We start from the raw sequence: 19516 nt of genomic DNA on the forward strand, positions 1-19516 counted from the left end.
GAGGATGAGGTGTACCCCAAAAGCTATTGAAATAATAAATTTTATAAATTTTTAAAAGTCTTACTGAATGAGGAAATTATTCAACAAAAGGACATTATCTCAGTGACTGTGTTATTAGAAATATCGTTTAGTGATAATGCACAGTCCAGCAGCTAACAGAGATTCCCAGTGTCATCCAGACAGGTAAAGGAGTGGAGGAAAAATTCTTTAGGTGATCATTCAGCTAGTCACCAAGCAACAAGAGCCTGCTTTATGACAAGCATAACAGCTTACACTTCCAGACAGAAAGAAGCCTCATTAAAATGAACTTCTGTCATGAGCCTTTATTACAAAACTTCATGTTTGCGTTCTACAGACCTAAGAGTCTTGACCGGACTTGTTTGCTGACTCCATTGACCTACCGTGAGGTTCTTTAACTCAGAACTTTTTGTGATGAAAGCAAAAGACAGAGTTTAAGATGTCTGGCTGGCTGGGTGTGGTGGCTCACACCTGTAATCCCAGCACTTTGGGAGGCCGAGGCGGGCGGATCACAAGGTCAGGAGATTGAGACCATCCTGGCGAACACGGTGAAACCCTGTTTCTACTAAACATACAAAAAATTAGCCGGGCGTGGTGGCGGGCGCCTGTATTCCCAGCTACCAAGAGGCTGAGGCAGGAGAATGGTGTGAACCCGGAAGGCGGAGTTTGCAGTGAGCAGAGATCGTGCCACTGCACTCCAGCCTGGGCGACAGAGTCCCAGACTTTATCTCAAAAAAAAAAGAAAAAAAAAGATGTCTGGCTGAGGCCGGGTGTGGTGACCCATGCCTGTAATCCCAGCACTTTGGGAGGCCAAGGCCGGTGGATCAGCTGAGGTCAGGAGTTCGAGACCACCCTGGCCAACATGGTGAAACCTTGTCTCTGCTAAAAATACAAAAATTAGCCAGGCGTGGTGGTGCATGCTACCTGGGAGGGCAAAGGTTGCAGTGAGCCAAGATCGCGCCTCTGCACTCCAGCCTGGGCAACAGAACCAGACTCCATCTCAAAAAAAAAAAAAAGATACTTGACTGAACATTATAGAAAGAGAACTGGATCTGATTCCACATGTGATTTATGTGGGTATTAGTAGTCCCCTTTATCCACTGTTTCAATCATCCAGAGTCAACAAGAAGGGTGAGTATAGTACAGTAAGATATTTTGAGAGAGAACACATTCACATAACTTTTATTACAGTATATTATTATAATTGTTCTATTTTATTATTAGTTGTTATTGTTGTTACTCTCTTGCTATGCCTAATTCTTTTTTTATTTTTGAGAGAGAGAGTTTCCGTCACCCAGGCTGGAGTGCAGTGGCATGATCTCGGCTCACTGCAGCCTCCGCCTCCTGAGTTCAAGTGATCTGCTGTCTCAGCCTCCTGAGTAGCTGAGATTACAGGTGCATGCCACCATACCCAGTTAATTTTGTATTTTTACTAGAGATGGGGTTTCACCATGTTGGTCAGGCTGGTCTCAAACTCCTGACCTCAAGTGATCCACCCACCTCGGCCTCCCCAAGTGCTGGGATTACAGGCATGAGCCTAATTTATATAGGTAGGTATGTATAGGAAAAATATAGTATATGTAGGGTTCAGTACTCTCTGAGGTTTCAGGCATCCACTGGTAATTTTGGAACAAATTCCCCATGGATAAGTGGGGGCAATAATACTTAGATAAACACAAATAATGAATAATGGACAGTGGGATTCTAGTATCAACCTGAGTTTCCTCTCTTTGCAGTCCTGTTGCCCCTCTCCTAAGTTCCAAGCTATTCTTTTAACAGGGCCTATGCCCTATTCTGTGTGCTCAAATAGTTTTGCTCAAAATTTATTATCAGTTGTATTGTTTTTTTTTTTTTTTTTTTTTTGAGACGGAGTCTCGCTCTGTCGCCCGGCCTGGAGTGCAGTGGCCGGATCTCAGCTCACTGCAAGCTCCGCCTCCCGGGTTTACGCCATTCTCCTGCCTCAGCCTCCCGAGTAGCTGGGACTACAGGCGCCAGCCACCTCGCCCGGCTAGCTTTTTGTATTTTTTAGTAGAGACGGGGTTTCACCGTGTTAGCCAGGATGGTCTCGAACTCCTGACCTCGTGATTCGCCCGTCTCGGCCTCCCAAAGTGCTGGGATTACAGGCTTGAGCCACCGCGCCCGGCCAGTTGTATTGTTTTAAAAGGCTGCATCTTCCATCATGATGTGCAAAACGTTGATGGTTTTCTTCCCTTGCTAAAGAACCAGGACACTTTCTGTGTAATACCATTTAACAGCCTCCACCCTGCTACCCCACAGCCCAGCACTGCTTCCCTCCAAAGCCAGAGTGTTCATAACCCTTGGATGTGGGCCGCACAAGGATTCCCTTAGGTACCCAAAATACAAAGATGGACAAGAAACATGTTTTCCCCCTCAATAAGGGAGGCAAACATTTTGCCTAAAATTCTGTACAACATGGTGGTACAATGGAAGGACCACTGAGAAGGGAAGAGACTGTTTCTCCATAGAGCAACTACAGGGAAATCCCAGCTACTTGGGAGGCTGAGGAAGGAAAATTGCTTGAACCCGAGAGGTGGATGTTGCAGTGAGCTGAGATCATGCCACTGCACTCCAGCCTGGGTGACAGAGCGAGACTCTCTCTGAAAAAATAAAAATAAAGAGATGGGATGGGAGCAGGAGAAGCCAGCCAGGACAGAGTGAGAAGCACCAAGGCCCTGTGGTACTTGGCTTGTTTGAGGATCTGAATGTGAACTGACTGATTGAGATGTGGGCCCCATTTCTCACCTAGACAGTTTTATTTACTGTTGGACCAGTTGGTCTCATTTTTCAATATCATCATAAGAGCTACAATTTATTAAGCACCCACCATGTGCCTAGCTTTGCTAAATACTTTACATGTATATGTTTAATCCCTGCAACTCTGCAAGTTAGGTTTTATTGTCCCCATTTTACAGATGGAGAAACAGATTCAACACTTCCTGTCAGTCACTTTCATCTTGTCTACTCCAGTGGGAGAATACTCAGTTCACACTGATTGTTACATGTCTTAGGGGTATGTGTATTGGGCTGAATGCATACATGTCTACAGAAACATACTGAAAACATATATGATGAGATCATACCTGACACTGAATGGCAAGGCCTAGAGCAGCAGTCCCCAGCCTTTTTGGCACCAGGGACTGGTTTTGTGGAAGACAGTTTTTCCACGGAGGGGGAGTTGGGTGGTGCGGGGTGGGGGTAGTTTCGGGATGATTCAAGCACATTACATTTATTGTGCACTTTATTTCTGTTATTACGTATTCACTATAATGTAGAATCAGTGGGAGCCTTGAGCCTGTTTTCCTGCAACAAGACGGACCCATCTGGGGATGATGGGAGACAGTGACAGATCATCAGGCATTGGATTCTCATAAGGAACGTGCAACCCAGATCCCTCACATGCACAGTTCACAGTAGGGTTTGTGCGCCTTTGAGAATCTGACACTGCCGCTGATCTGACAGGAGGCAGAGCTCAGCTTCACTCACTCACCTGCCGCTCACCTCCTGCTGTGTGACCTGGTTCCTAACAGGCCATGGACCAGTAGCGGTCCATGGCTTGAGGACTGGGGACCCCTGGCCTAGACTATTTGTCTATTTGAAATCTGTGGAGGAAAAGTACTTTAGGCACGTTGGAGGAACAGGTTCCTAAAGTCATTCTTTGAGCTGTTTCTCTTTAAACTAGTAGGATTTAAAATTAGGATGATGTCCTTTCCTTTACTACTCTTTAATGCCTCTAATTCTTATCATAGACACTTCAACAAACAAAAACCCGTTACCCTAGAACTTTAGAAATGTGTGTCCTGCATTGACATCAACTTACACTTCCAGGAGGATAATAATACAGATAGCTGAAGAAGATGTGGAAACCTCTCCACAGAGTAGGGTCGGAAAAATTTCGGTAGGCAAAGGTTCCTTGGGGTTTTTTGAGTCTGTACCCGAAGGCACTGATGGTTCTTTCAAACAACCCTTCTTTGTCAGCATCACTAGGAGTTTCTGTTCTTCCAGCTCTCGAGGGCCTCCTGGGGATCTTGCTCTCTGCAGCTTTCAGTGTGTCCTTTGCACAAGCAGGGGATTGTGACTAAGAGCCTCCAGTTCTAACTGAGTAACGCATCCTGACAAAGACTTCCATTTGGGGTTCCTTTAAGGGGGAAGGGCATACTTTAGCGAAGAATTGTTGTGTATTTCCCAAACCCAGCTCCCACTTCCTGCCTTCTGACAGCTGAAGGTCTTCAGGTTATCTTTTTAGCACAATTCTTTAAAAATTAAATGAGACATGAAGTCATGCTACAGAAGCAGGCTCCGTGTCCTGCCCAGTAGGACCAGTGTGCAGATGGGGTCCCCTGTGATACTGAGATGGGGCCCCTCCAATGACAATTCTCTCAAATCCCCTTGATTTTTATTTACTTATTTATTTTTAAAGAGGCATATAGTAATTGTACATATTTATAGGGTACATGTGATACTTTGATACATGCATGCAGTGTGTAGTGGTCAAATCAGGGTACTTAGGATATGCATCACATCAAAGAGTTATCATTTCTTTGTGTTGGAAACATTTCAAATCTTCTCACTACTCTGAAATATACAATATGTTACTATTAACTCTAGTCACCCTACTGTGCTGTTGAACACTAGAATTTATTCCTTCTTAACCAGCCTCTCTTCATCCTCGCCCCAAGCCTACTATCCTTTGCACAAGGTAATCACCTCTGGTAGTCACCATTCTCAGGTCTCCTTTCTTAGAATGGCACTGGATGGCTGTATGACTTATGACCGTATCTTTCTTTCAGTGTGTTTTGATTTTAAAGTTCGTTACCAAAGCAGTTGCTTCTCAGTGCTGCTGAAACAGGTGATAATAAAAAATGAAGCTGAATTGAATTTGAATTTACTTCTCAGTCACTACAGTTGTAACAAAGGCAAGGAGCAGCCCTGTGAGCTTGCGCTTCTCTGAGCTTTCCCCACAAGCATCAGGGTTTCACTCCTTGCCTTGCAGGACTGATATAAATAGTAAGTGAAATAATATCTGCAAAGCAGCTAATGCTGTTTTCTTCCTCCTTTGTATAGTAATGATAATAATTTCAGAGTAGCCAATGCTTGGGAAATGAAAGTTGCAAAGTCTTGTGTTTACAAAGAGGGTTTATATTGTATTTGTCCCTCAAAAAGTGAGGTTGGGGAGCCTTTACTGTGGTTTGAAATGGTCCTTCTACTGCATAGCGCAGAAACTCATTTACCAAGTTGAAGACAATGAGACCACTTTTCATGTATGTGTGTGTACATGTGTGCACGTGTGTGTGCACACATGTGCGTATGCGTGTGTGCACATGTTTGTGTGTGTGCAATGTGTTCGTGTGTGTGCATGAGTGCCTCTGTGTGTGTGTGTATCTGTCTGCCATTCCTTCCAAGTTCTTCCTCGTGGATGAAGCACCCTCTAAACTCCACATTGGCTGGCTGAGACTGTGCTTTGAGGCCTCATTTAGTCATAGGTAGTCGAGGGACTTCGGTTTCTGCCATAGAAGTTTTATTCATGTACATGGGTTTGTGGCCTGTCTGGAGTGCAAGGCTGAGGTGGGAGGAAGAGTTCCCTGGCACCTATCAGATGATACCTTGTGGTCACGGTCCTTTCTCACCTGACAGCCACTAAGGAAGGAGGTCCCTATTCCCCTGCCAGGGGGACTGAACAAACACAGGGTTTATAATAACAACAATTACAATAATAATAGCAGTGGTAGTAATAGTAGCATTAGCTAACACTTATTGACTACTTGCCAGACACTATTTCTTTCCATTTAATCCTGACCATAACTCTGTGGGATGGAGACCATGACTATCCCCAGGAAACCAAAGCCCAGCAATTTATGCGATGTCAGACAACAGTGTATATGTACATATGTACACTGGAGATGTCCACTTTCCTTTCCTAATAAAACTCCATGAGCCCTGCCTTTCCTCTCCAACTGAATACTTGGGTCCATTTGTATGTTTCCTCTCTGAGCCTCGTGAGTTGGGGATCTGGGATCTGTGGAGGGCATCATTTGACATTTATGGCATTGTATGGATACATTTGTGTGTGTCTTGTTCCCCAGATTAAAGAATAAACCCCCAGTGGCCAGGGACCTTGAAGTTCTTTCTAGCTCTCCAGTGTGTGACTCAGAGCATGTCTCCTGAGTGGTCTGGGCCAAGGTGAGGGATGGCATCTGCTTGGGCACTGACACCAGGGAGGCTGCCCATGGAATGACTGCCAAGTATACACTCCTCTTGTCAGGAAGACTGGTTACCCAGCTTCTCTGCTCAGGAGAGGTTTTGTGCAGCAAGTAAAACAAGCCTAGAGATGACAGTAGACTCAGACACTCTGCAAGCGGCAGGGGTGGGAGTTAGCAATCTGATGGTAGAGGAAACTAAAACATGCTAAGGGGTGGATCCCATTCTAAGGGGGCAAGCAATCTGGGGCCAGTTGGCATGGGAGTGAGCAGCTCTGCCTGCTGCCACAGGCCTGAAGACTTCATTGTGTGGCAGTATATATATATATTTTTTTGAGACTCACTCTGTTGCCCAGGCTGCAGTGCAATGGCGCGATCTTGGCTAACTGCAATCTCCGCCTCCCAGGTTCAAGCGATTCTCCTGCATTAGCCTCCCAAGTAGCTGGGACTACAGGTGCCCGCCACCACGCCCAGCTAGTTTTTGTATTTTTAGTAGAGATGGGGTTTCACCATGTTGGCCAGGCTGGCCTCGAGTTCCTGACCTCAGGTGATCCAACCGCCTCGACCTCCCACAGTGCAGGATTACAGGTGTGAGCCACTGTGCCCAGCCAGCAGTATTTTTTAATTTGCCAAACACACACGGGCATGGGCACATATACATCATGTGTAAAAGTATATGCCAGAAATGATTTAATCGCTTTAATACTATTAACTCATTTAATTTTCAACAATTCTGTGAAATAGGTACTATTGTTCTCTTCATTTTACACATGAAGAAACTGAGACACAGAGAGGTAATTTTACCAGGATCCCAGAGCTAGGAAGTCACAGAGCCAAGATTAGCACCCAGCCACATGACACAAAATAATCCATTTTGATAATGCTTAAATATTAGGAAAATGTAAAATATTTCTGTTATATAGATAATGTGACCAAAAAACATGTAATACATCTGAGAAATAGTTATATGCAAAATTATTATCATTAAGTATTGGTACTTTTAGAAATAAGTTTCAGTTATTTTGAAAATTCTGCTTTTAAAAGAACATCCCCCACCCCCGCCAAAAAAGAAATGAAACATGTAGTGTGTATTTTAGAAGAAAAAGTTGAAGGAAACAAATGATAATAACACCTGACTTTTTAGAAAACCCTTATCTATGACATCAGAACACAGGCAGGACAGGTGCCTTTGTTGTTTACTATCTGTGATGGGTTACAGACCAAGAGAGTCATGTGTTTTGACCAAGACAAGCTGGCTTGGTTAAATGTGCATCCTTAAAGCCCAGCCCCAATCATGTCTTCATTGAGTTTATGACCTAGAAGAGAAAGGATAAAATATGTTCACAGGTAACCATTGTACATAGTCCTTAGAGCTTCAGATAACCTGTTTTGTTAGCAAAGGAATCAGAAGCATCTTTGCCTTTCTTGAGCATCCCACACATACCAAGCATAGACCTGTTATGCATGTCTAAAGGATTCTTGTTTGTTGTTTTTTGTAATCCGTTTTAGAGTGAATTAAACTCAGAAATCCCTGGATTTTATGTTCTCCCTCTGTAGAATGTTGAGTTTCAGGCACGGGGATGTAGCTGTAGAATGTGGCTTGTTCATTCTTCCTGATAAGAAATTGATCTCCTGAATGGATTGGCCATTTTGTAATTTCTTAATGAAAGGCTGACTCTTGAATATGGCTATTATAATATAAATTCTTACCAACATAAAGTAAGGGCTTATTTGGGGCTTGGTAAAACTCTCATGCCTTGAGGTATGTATAGCTTATAAATCAGCTAACATGTATTTATGACGTAGCTACCCCAGTGCCAGCTATCACTGACAAAGCCTGGATTCTGTTGCAAGGAGACATACTGAGAGAAAATTGATTACAAGTAACTATTTCAGGCTCTGCTTTGAATTTATCATTCACATGCTCTTTTTTCTTTTTCCCTCCAAGGGTCGGGATTACTGTTCGGAAGAAGAGGATATCACATAGCACCAATTTTACCACTCAAACCAGGAGCTACTACTGTGTAAATAGGTTACACCCCAGTTGAAATCTTTGCAAAGGTCGGTTCTATTCAGCGAACAGCATTATAGCAAAAGAAGATCGTTCCATATCGTACACCCCATTAAATTACAGTGTTTCTTAATGAACTTGCAAAGGAATATTGCTAAAAACAAACAAAAAAACTGTTATCGAACTTTCTTTGTTGCTGCTAGTTAAAACTTGTTGCAACTTTTCACTTCTCTTGTGTCCAGGTATGCAGCAAAATTCTGCAATTTCACCTTAAAGATACTGTTGGTTTTACAGATGCTCTCCAACCTATTTTCTATAAGATGAGGTAGTGGTGAACTCAGATATCAAACTTCTCTTCTAAACTGGTTCTGCTTCTAAGACAAGCATCTCCTGCCCTCTCTCCTTCCTCCCCATCTCTCGCACGCAGTCTAGAGATGGACTGAGCCTTGCTTCTTACTGGCAGTGTTGAGCTTTGGAGATGGGATGGTTTCTATGCCAAGCCTTGTTTCTCTGCTCAGAAGAAGTAGAGAAGCTATTATCAATTAAAAGCATGCTGTGATGTGACTCCTGGAAGTGACGTAGGAGTGAGTGGCAGGTTGTTTGATTTAATAGGTATCTTAATCAAGAATTAAGCTTGCAACATTGGCTTTGCTCAGATGCAGATGGAAGTGTGATCACGATCATTTTGAATCCCTCTTCCTCACTTTTTTTTCTAAGAAAATAAACATTTTACTGTTTTTATGGATCCTTGTCTTCTCCCATTCATCCAGCTCAGTGTTTTAAGATGATCCTGGGTGCAGAAGTTGAGCCCTCCTTTGCATTGACACTGATAATTAGCCTAAAGGGCTCCCTACCCTTCCATTAATAACTTACCAAGCATTAGCAAGGCTGAAAGTGGTCTGAAGAGGTGAGGGGACATCCTATGACTTTTTAGGAGGGCCTGAAACCACCTTGTTACCTTTCATTTTGTTAGCAAATAAACCATCCTATTTCGTAACTCCCCCCTTCAAAATGCTACATGAGCCTTGCCACTTCCTTTTTCTCTTACTTCCAGCACACTAGACATAGCAAAAGTGTTTGCCTACTCAAAAACATAATACTTCTATGCTTATGATGATATTTGGAGATGTGAAAGCCAAAAGCCCTGGCAATGGTGGGGAATGTTGACTGAGTGTTCAGCAGAGTTTATTTTTCCATACTATATGAAGAGAATGATCTCTTCTCAAAGACAGAAGTGATATTTTTAGCAAATATTGTCACAAGTAAATAGCAATCAAAAGGAGAAAATAACTTTTGTATTTTTTTAATGTGTTTGATAGCTTTGATGAGGGTTCTCTTTGTTACTTTCAGGGGAGGGCATCCTATTAAATGCCACGCCAGCAGTCCGGGTTTGGGTTTGTCCCACAAAAAAGACAGGAGCACTGTATGTTTCTCTCTTTTGTGGTTGTGACTTTGAAGGGCCTCGATATTAGCCACCCGCAGAAGGTGGAGAGTTAAGATGTTCTGTGTCAATTTGCTCTTGCCGAAAAGATGAGCCTCGATTTTAAAATCTATCCACATAACTGAGGGCACCACTGATGTGTGAATAGTGAGATTCCCTATCTCCTTTTAGACCTGGGACGGCAAAAAGGCAGGGAAGGAAACTTAGCAGACTGCTAAGGACAATAGATTCACATATTAGCAACAAAATCCCGTAATTCTTTTGGCCAACAGCAGCTATTTTGGGGAGCAGCTGTGGCTGTTACATAAATAGAGATGCAGCCAAAATGTTAGGCTTTTTTATCCTGCTTCAAGTAGAAAAATGCAGAGAGAGTCAAGTAGTCTAGGGTTTCAGGTTGCCTCCCCTCCTATGGTTTTTGGCCAAGTGACTAAAATAGTTTTCCACAACTGTAAACGAACTGCTAAACCCCACCTCAAACTTGTTCACTGGGGACTTTGTTCACTGTTCTGTGGATGACCTTTTCCGGGATTTCTTGTTCTTATCAAGCAAGAATTAAGCACATGCTAAACGTCTTCCATTTGATTTCTTTACTCGGTGTCTCAGACAGTCTTCCCAGAAAACCACCACCCTCTACCCGAAGATGAAACATGCTCATGTCATTTCTCTCACGGTCACATTGAACACTTTTGACATGTTACACTTGTGCATAGATCCAAGCGTTTCTTGGGAACCTGACTTTTGAGTGTTTAATAAAGCCGGAAGTGATGTTGCCCTGAACCACCAGCTTTTCACCCGGGTTCTGGCTCCGGTGTTTAACACTGGATACGTTTTTGTTGTGCAAAAGTGAGTTCTTCAAACACATTTGGTACATCCAGAAATAGATCCGAGAAACTGGGGTGGTTGAGCGGGTCCGCATGAAATGCTTGATTATGTCAGCAACACCCAACACTGTCTGTTTTCCATTTGTTGGTTTTAATCATAAAATTGTCAAGTGATTCGTGTTTGTACTTTATTTTTTTATGCCTTCTGAAAGGATCTAAAGCAAAAATATTTTACCTTTTATTCCCCATGTGTATGTGAACATTAAGCAGATTGGCTCAGAAACAATGAAAAGAATAATCCAATGTATGTGCTGGTGTACTCTGCTAGTTGTTATATGTGTGGGGCTCAGGAAGCTGGAAGGAGGAAGGGAGGGGACGTGGCCTGGTGAGTGGAGGTAGAAAAATGATGAGAAATGAACTGAGAGCATTAAGCAGAGAGGGTTGATAGACTGGCCGTGTGCGGGGTGAAATTGAAAATCCAGCTGCCTAGTGGCCAGTGGGTGGGGCAAGACTGTCAACAAGATTTACAGCTGGCTTGCACACGCCTTATGTCCTCTGAGTTGTAGAGTTGTAAAAGTTCAGCAGTGTGTGCATAGCTTTCTTTTGGTTGGCGGAGATTCAGGATCATGGAGTACTGCTCTCATAATTGAAGACGTGTTTGTTATTGGCAGAGAACCTTAAAAAAGGCCTTTACCTCAGCGATGCTTCCTAGCCCCAGGCTTGCAGAGAACACAGAGTGGTGTTGTGGTCTATTTAGGGACAAAGAAGGTATAAAGTCCAGAGATGAGAAAACTAGGTCAGTCCTCAGAAACTGCAGCAGCCACGCACACAGCAGCCTGTTGGAAGACAGGTCTCTCTCCGTCCGCAGTGCCCATGATCTGAGCCTGGGCTGGGATAACTCAATTTAGCAAAGACGGACCCAGGAGGAGGGCTGGTTCTTCAGTCTTTGTACTGGCCCCATCCACTCCTCACTGCAAGGTGAGGAAGCACCTCTGTGTCAGGGCTCACCTGTACATCTGAAGCGGCCACACCCACAAGCCGACAGCCCCCAGGAGCAGGTCCAGGGATGATGCAGTCCCCTTCTTAGTCCCATGTGATGTCATCCTGCTTTGTTATCTTCTTATAACTCTATTCTGCTATAACTTTATCCTCTTCCCAGCCTCATCCCTGTTTTTCTCTTAGGGCAAGACTCTCCCATAAGTCTGCTAAAAAACAGAGATGATACCTCTTACAAACTTTACCTCGTTGCCTATGAAGCAGGTTGGCATGTGGATTGCAAGTCCAGCTTTGACACTGGGCAAGAATTTAAAAGTGTTCTATCTCTACTAATCATAGAAAAGAAACATGGTTAAACATGTTGAGTTTTAAAGGAAGAAATATTTTCAAATTCTTAATCCAAGAAAATACTGAGTTGGAATCTTAGACTTCGGGACTCTGGTACGTTCTTTACAAAAGGCAAAATAATTGGTATCTAAAGTTCTGTCCTTTCTGCCTCCCCTAAAGTAAAAGGATATTTGATTGCACACTACAGTTTTACATAAGATCTGCCTTCCACGCTTCCCTGCTGGAAGGCATTCTCAGAGCTTTATGTCTTCGTACCTCTCAGAGATTGGACTTTTTGTTGTTTAAAACCCCAACCAAAAAAATAATAAGGTATGATTGGTGGGGAGGGAATGTGTATTTAGGGGCATAATGAAAAGGTGGCTTGAAGCAGGAACTTTGGCCTCATGGTGTCATGAGTGGATGCCTGGACTCCAGTGTGCCTGGGAGGAGCTGGGTTAGGCAGTCAGCTGTCACACTACACATGTGCCTGCAATAAACCTTTTGGAGTTCCATGAATGAGGTCTATGAATTGCCTTTTGCCAATGAATGGATGTGTTTTTCCAAGGGGGGAACGGTGTCCTTGACTTCAGCAGTCACCTTTTTGTATGTCTCTGGAAAGGGGTCAAAAAGCTATGGTAAAGATGAGGCTTATGAGTGAATACTTCTGGGACAAACCTTAGGACTCACAAGCTATGCCATGTTTTTCAGGAGACTCTTGTACCTTATCTGGAATCCAATCTCAGGAGAAGAGGAAAAAGGAACTAATATTTGTCATTTATACTCACTCTGTGCCAGATACTGTGCTAGGCATTTTATAATTGTTTTGTGTCATCCTCCTGATAATCCTGTGAAGTGGATCTATTACCCCCACGTTCTAAATAATAGATCTTAAGTGTGGAATGCATCTATCCAACATAAACGCCTATGTTGAAAGAAGGAAAGATGTCATTCAAGTATTTTCCAAATTCTTTTTATTATGACTATAAGCCCTTCACAACACTGTGAGAACACCCTCTGGGGGCATCTGCTTTCCAGAATCTCTCTCTGGCTCCTCACCAGCTTGGTTTCCTCATGGGGAGTGTTTTATTTGGCCTCCCCTATCTGAGCTGCACACACACCAGGAGAGGCCACTGGCTAACAGGAGGACTTCAGTGCCCAGAGGAAAAGGCTTTGGGAATTTAGGCACATGTCTCACCCCTTGGAATCCTTCTAGCATCTGGAAAAGGAACCTGGTATTTCTGCAGTTAGAAACCAGATGCAACCAGAACAGGCTTTCGAGTGCTGTGATTTCTTTCCTGGGTTCCCAAGGCTTGTTGTTTCATCACAGGCTGTATCTTTTTAAGGTTAAAAGTCTTAACCTTCCTGCGGGTCTGGGACAATCTGATCTCCAAGCGTGGAGGAAAGGCAATGCCTGGACCACTGACTTGTATTGAAATCCTTTCTTGTGGGCTAGGGTTTGATGTCTCTTTTTGATCTTTGGACTGGGGATCCGTATCTTCCAGGTCCATTTAAGCACTGAAACTAGATGGGAATCTCTTTTGAGACCTTACGTGTTTTAGATAGTCATGTAATGACTTGGATAGACATTTAAATAACTTATTCCAAGGTCGGAAGAGCCCAGGAACTCCTCAGAGTTCCTCTTCTTCTTAAATCACATCCTCTAAAGATGACTCATGTCTCCATAGCAACTGTTAAAGGTACTGCCTAGAAGGGACCTGCTCCCACCCTTCCTTACTTTGCTCGAAGGAAGCAAAAGAATGTCCCTGTGTAAAGGGGCTGTCATGTCCAGTTTTCCTTTGAAATGTGGCCCCCAAGATCCTGCTTCTTTCTAACCTGGCAGCTGTCATGTCCCTTCATGATGATGTGGGAAATGGCCCTTATAACTTGGGAACCACAGAAATTGCTCTCTTTCGGGAAGATTCACCTCTAAACTGAAGGCTCCATTCTAATAGTGTCTGCCTCTCTACCCTGATTTCGCCCTTCTTTGCTTCCATTTTTAGCCCAAGGCTTTGAATTTGATTAAGACTTAGAGGCAGTATAAAGAACACCATAAACTCAGGCAGAGGTCCCTTAGGGTCTCTAGGGTTGAAAATAATTCTAGAGCCTTAGGGGGACCTCTTGGCATTGACTCCAAAGGGAGAGAATAGCCCCTGTGTCCTGGCATTTCAGCCCAGACCTTCAGGGACTATTCTCTCTTGACAGGCAAGCAAGCAAAGAAAGTTTTGCAATAGATTTCAAGCCAGTTTTTCCATTCAAACCAAGATGCAAATTCATAAAATTATTCTTTTCCTGGAATAGATCCAGGCAGCTGCCTTACTAGGATTTTAGATTCTGATCCATTTTCTTAACACACATACACATACACACGCATGCATACATATACAGAGAGGTACATGGAGAAAGGAAATTTATCATTGAAATAATTCAAGAAAGAGCTGTATTTTGCCTTTCTGTAATCTCCAAGATAATGTCTAGGAAAGTATTAGTATAACTATAGGGATACCGAAACAGGAAAAACCAGCCATCACTCTTGAGAAAGTTTGAGTTCAACTCACATGGGAGAATCGAGGTCTGCTACTCATCTCGCTTTGTGCCCCATCTGTGCCCGGATGCCCTACTACATCTGCTTGACTCATCTGGGCCGCCAGCTGGGGTATTGTGGCTGACATCCTTTCCCAGCCTTACACGCATAATGGACACATCCCTAATGTCGTGTGCGTGGTCCAGCCACATACAGCCACATACAACCACCGCATGTCTCACACACCATCCCCCTCATCCATGTCGACTTGACTGTGGCATTTCAGCAGCTCCACTGGGATGCTCTAACCCCAGTGTGTGGAGTTGGGGTCCCTTCATCTGGGTTGACCCAGATGTAGCATTTTTAGCATTGCCTTTCCAGTCTTAAGGATTCATTCATTGAACTCATTTATTTCTGGAGCCCCTGGTACACTCCAGGCACTGTGCTCATTGCAAGCAAAGCACAATTGAACTAAACCCACCCTCGAGGAACCTAGCCATAGCGAGAGCGGCAGTATGGAAGTACCCTACAGGGAAAAGTCCTGAGTGCTGTGGGAGCATCTCACGGTGGCAGCCAGCCCAGTTTTGGTAATCAGGGGCTTCCTGAAAGAGGTGATATCAAAGCCCAGATGTGTCAGAGGGCTGAGGGAGAGTGTTACTAAAGGACTTTCAGGCTGAGAGGACGGCACAGGACTCAGCCCAAAGGAGGGCCAGTGTGGACTGTCCAGGGCCAGCCTGCAGTACAGAGGCTGGAGCTTAGACTTGTAGAGGGAGAGAGAAGAGCAAGAGACAAGGACAGGACAGTGAGCCAGGCCAGCCACAGAGGGTTCCTGGGGCTTTGCCGGGGATTCAGGGAGCATAAATAAGAGCTTTTGGTGGTGCTGTGTCCTCTGCAGCCCACTGCTGAGGTCCTCCAGACAGGTAAGGTGTGGTCACAATCAGGGCCGGGCTTTCCCTCCTCACTGCGGCAGTGCACGGGTGCTTGCTGAGATGATTTATCCCAGGGTGTCCTCTGTCCCTTACCCAGCCCCAACTCCTCTTCCTCTGCCAAAAGCTATTTGAATTCAAAGACTTTAACCTGGGCTGGATCTGGTTTGGAGACATAAAGGGGACAGCTCTGGGTCAGCATGACCTTCTTTAGAGCCACCAAGGCTAAAAATACCTTTTGGGACCAGGCTGGCCTAGACCCAGGGATGAGAATGCACCCTAACATAAATATACGGGAAGCAGCAGAGGGCTTCCCTGTCTAGTGTGTGATCCTAACTAAAGGCAGCTCTCTTGAACAGCCTTCCCCTGGATTAGGTCACATACACCCAGTGGCCAAGCCTCTGCTGGGTCCCAAATACACACCTGAGTCCTGCCAAAGAAAGGAGATTTTTAAAAAGCACAGACAAATTGTATGCAAGTGGAAAATACCCATAGGCCTAGACAGCTGTGGAGGGAAGACCTCGCAGGCACCTGGAGGCTGCCAGAGCTGGGAGCTCTGCAGATGTGAGTCAGGGAAGGCTCCGAGACAAGCGGAATCTCTCTAGGGAGACAACTTGCAGTGCCTTTTAGGTTTTCCAAATAACCTCAGAGTTTAGAGCATTGGGTTTTTTTTCTCCCCCTCCCCACCCCCAGAAAAATAATTAGAAAAACGTTTAGGAGAAAGGGAAAGAATTAGACGTATCAAAATACCAGCTATAAGCCAACACTGTTTACAGAAACTCAAGAAAAAGCTCAAACAGAAGACAGTTCCCCTGAGAGGCTGGAGGAGTTGGGGCTGAAGGCAATTTTCCTAGCTAAGGGACGCTGGGCCTTGCTGCACCTTGGGGCTGACCTTTTTTGCAAAACCCCCACCCCTTCCCTCCTGGCATACTCAACAGCAACACCAGCTTTCTGGACCCTCGGAAAGATGTTTGCTCAAACACCCACTTTTTCCAGATCTTCCTCTTGCTCTTCACTGAGGAATTTGTAATTCTGTGGCTAGCAATTCCCACTCGGATATTCCACAGGCCCAGTTGTTTAGGTTAGAGTTTGTCCAGCGGTAATCCTGATGCTGGAAACCAACAAACATTTGGCCTCACATTCACCCATTTAAAAACTAGAGCCCTGGCAGGTCCCCTTAGGGCCATGTGTTCATGGAATGTAAGCCAAGTTTGCCTTAGGGCACCTCTCTCCATTTTCCACCCTGGCCCACTTCCTACTCACCTCCACCTCATTGGCAGGAAAGGATCAAAATGCCTCCATGCCGGTTGTTAATGGCTGCATATTTGCTCTCCCCAAGGGTATTTGCATTTTATTTAGGAACATGGCCTTACATTCAAGGAAAATCTTGCATCAAGATTACGAACCATCACCTCTCGATCAGGTCTGGGAGGTATCTTGGAGCACTGCTCTTCTGAACACCTGCAGAGGCTTCCTCAGGTGAGCGTGGGAGCCCAGAAGGTGGCCTCCCTAACCACTCTGCCTGCACATGAATTCTGTAAAGCAGTGGGCCCCCATCTGTTTCAATTACACATGCCTGTCAGCAAAATCTTCGTGAGATGCACTCTCTCTGTATGTTTATTAATTTATGTAAAGCATATATCCCTTTACTTTTGTACTAATATATTAGGCACATTATAAAAAGTACAGAGCACAGAAACTTCAAATGAATAAGACACAAAATATTATAAACAGAGGTCTGGCATTTTCTCTCTGAACTCCTGAGGGAGACCTTGGGTACCTCCTGGTATGTACACATCTCACTTTGAACACCTTTGCTTTAGTGCAAATCAGCATGCCAGAATAGCACCCCAAACCACTGTGCAACATTTGGCCTGCAGAATAAGAAAGTCCTAAGGCAGAATCCCCAGGAACTTCAAATCTGGGAGATGAGGCAAGAAAACTCACTCACAAACAACATAAATGTAAATAATTCAAAACCCTAAAGGAGAGCTATCCCTAGACAGTAGTGGCTACAGGTGCTAAGCAAAGGTCAGGTACACTGGACAGAGCCATGCGATTGTTCATCTTCCCTCTCTGGGTCTCCAGAAAAGGACACTGGCAATATCCCCAGCTCTCTCCTGATTGGAATTCTTTGAACCCTCGAAGTGCTCCAGTAGTACTACCCCCCACGCAGCAGTGGGCCCATGTCGCTTGAATATTATTTTTGATTTGACCACCAAGATGTAAAGGTGATTCTATTCCATTTTGAAAAGGGTCTGAGAAAGTGTATAGGTCTAATTATATATACATATTTATACATGTGTATTTTTGTTTATTGTTACATTTTGACATTGGACTTTCTATTAAATAATTTTTAAGAGTTGGTCTGGCTTTGTTCTCTTATGTCTTTCTTCTTTCCTTTCTCATGGAGGAGGCCATTCTAAATACCTGCAAAATACCCTGTTGGTGTCCTTGTCCCTCCTCTCTTTTGCCCTCCCTATTTTGTGTACATAAGGGCTTCTCTTACCATTCGTAAATGTTCTGTTTTTACAGGATATGTGGTACAGCAGGCATCCACATGGAAGGCCCCTAACCTTGTCACCTCTTCCAACTTCCAGGGACAACCCACACTGTCCTATCAGCCTCAGCAAATGCACAAATTCAGACTTGATGAAGGTGCAAGAATGGGCAATGCATAAAATAATGCCGTGAACCTTCTCTCCTGCGCACTCCCCACCACACACAGACACACATACACACATGCCATGTGCACACACACAGTCCTGTCTATGAGACCTTGGACAAATCACTTAACCTTCTGGAGCCTACTAAAAACAGTCGTTTTCTCATGAGTTTGACTTGAGGAGATCCCACAGGAAGTGCTTAATAAACAGTCTTCTGTTACACAATGACTCTTTTTTGTTTATTCATTCTACTCATTCAGCTGACATTTGTTAATTGCACAGTGTATGCCAGGGCCTGGGTCACCCACAAAGAGGGTCAGGGATGTGTGAATTTAAGGAATTCCCCACTCCAAAGTCAAAGGCCAGAGTGGCAGCATTAAGAATGAGGCCAATACCATATAGTTTCTCACATACTCCACTGTCAACTATAACTACCTGGCACATTTTGGAGGCTGAAAACATGCATTCTCCCACCGCACTGGCCTTCCAGGATTTACCGAACAGAAATACACACACACATGCCCATACAGTCTCAGGGCACTTTGTCAAAGCATGAAGCCAAAAGCTCTTTCCCTCTGCATTGTCTTCAGTGTCGCATGGGCCTGTTCATTTCTGACAAGCGTTGGTCCCATCAGCCCAGCCAGCCTTCCGCCCTCCACCCTTGCTCTTGGGAACAGATTGTCTTCATGATTTCTAACTGGTGTGGTGAGAGGGAGAGAGAGAGGGAGGTCAAGCCAAGGACAGGGGAAGGAGTCAATAACTATTCCTAGGCTTCTTCCTCCAAGCCATGGAGCTGGAAGTTCAGATTTGCTGCTGAGTTTTATGAGCTGTCAAATAAGGCAAAAGAAAACTTGAGACCCAAACTTGTTCTTTCAGTAACAACAAACCTGTTTCTCCCAGCAGAGGCTCACTTGAAATCACAAAGCCCAGCTAAGCTGAAAGAGCTCCCTAACTCCACCTACCTTCCCCTGTCTCTCTCTGTCTCTCTCTCTCTCTCTCTCTCTCTCTCTCTCTCTCTCTCTCTCTCTCTCTCTCTCTCTCTCACACACACACACACACACACACACACACACACACACAAGCTGGTCTCCCATACCTCTGACTGGGACTTGGGGCGCTTCCTTAGTCTCGTGCCAAAGAGGAGTCAGGCTTAGGAGACCTCTCGTCTGCCTCTTGGTGCTCCCTGAACTCTTGTTAGTGACGTCAGCTTCCAGTTTACTGGTAACAGCTGAACTGCTGCCTGAGGCCAGTAACCTGGAGTTCTCTTGCTTGGAAGCAGGTGATGGGAAGTGGGATGTGAGTGATGGAGGGAAAAGGAAGCTGAACTCCACAGAGCCTCAACACTTGATGGATGGGGAAAAGTGAGGAAACGGACCACAGAAGCACAGGAGTGAGCCACTGTTTCTGCTCCTCAGGGTCTCCAGGCCACTTCCTTCTACAAAGCTGAAATGGTGGAGGAGAGAAACCTTTAACTTCCTCAGTTCACATCACGTTACTAATCCAGCCTCTTACTCTCCAGCAGCACTCAGCTTCCATCTGCTGGCCAGCTCTTTGCCTGGTCCTCTCCTGACACT

The 19516-nt window shown here is 44.6% G+C and overlaps 1 protein-coding gene across 1 annotated transcript in view; it reads left to right on the top strand.

Moving 5' to 3' along the window:
• Positions 1-17641, top strand: part of C8H1orf21 (chromosome 8 C1orf21 homolog) — a 247411-nt gene extending 229770 nt beyond the window's left edge. Inside the window, exon 6 of the mRNA XM_030935795.1 lies at positions 8182-17641. Within this exon, the coding sequence (XP_030791655.1) occupies positions 8182-8220 (39 nt within the window). The 3' untranslated portion in view covers positions 8221-17641. The remainder of the gene's footprint in view (positions 1-8181) is intronic.
• Positions 17642-19516: the final 1875 nt, after the last annotated feature.

Source organism: Rhinopithecus roxellana, chromosome 8 (assembly GCF_007565055.1).
Source record: "Rhinopithecus roxellana isolate Shanxi Qingling chromosome 8, ASM756505v1, whole genome shotgun sequence".
Lineage (NCBI taxonomy): Eukaryota > Metazoa > Chordata > Mammalia > Primates > Cercopithecidae > Rhinopithecus > Rhinopithecus roxellana.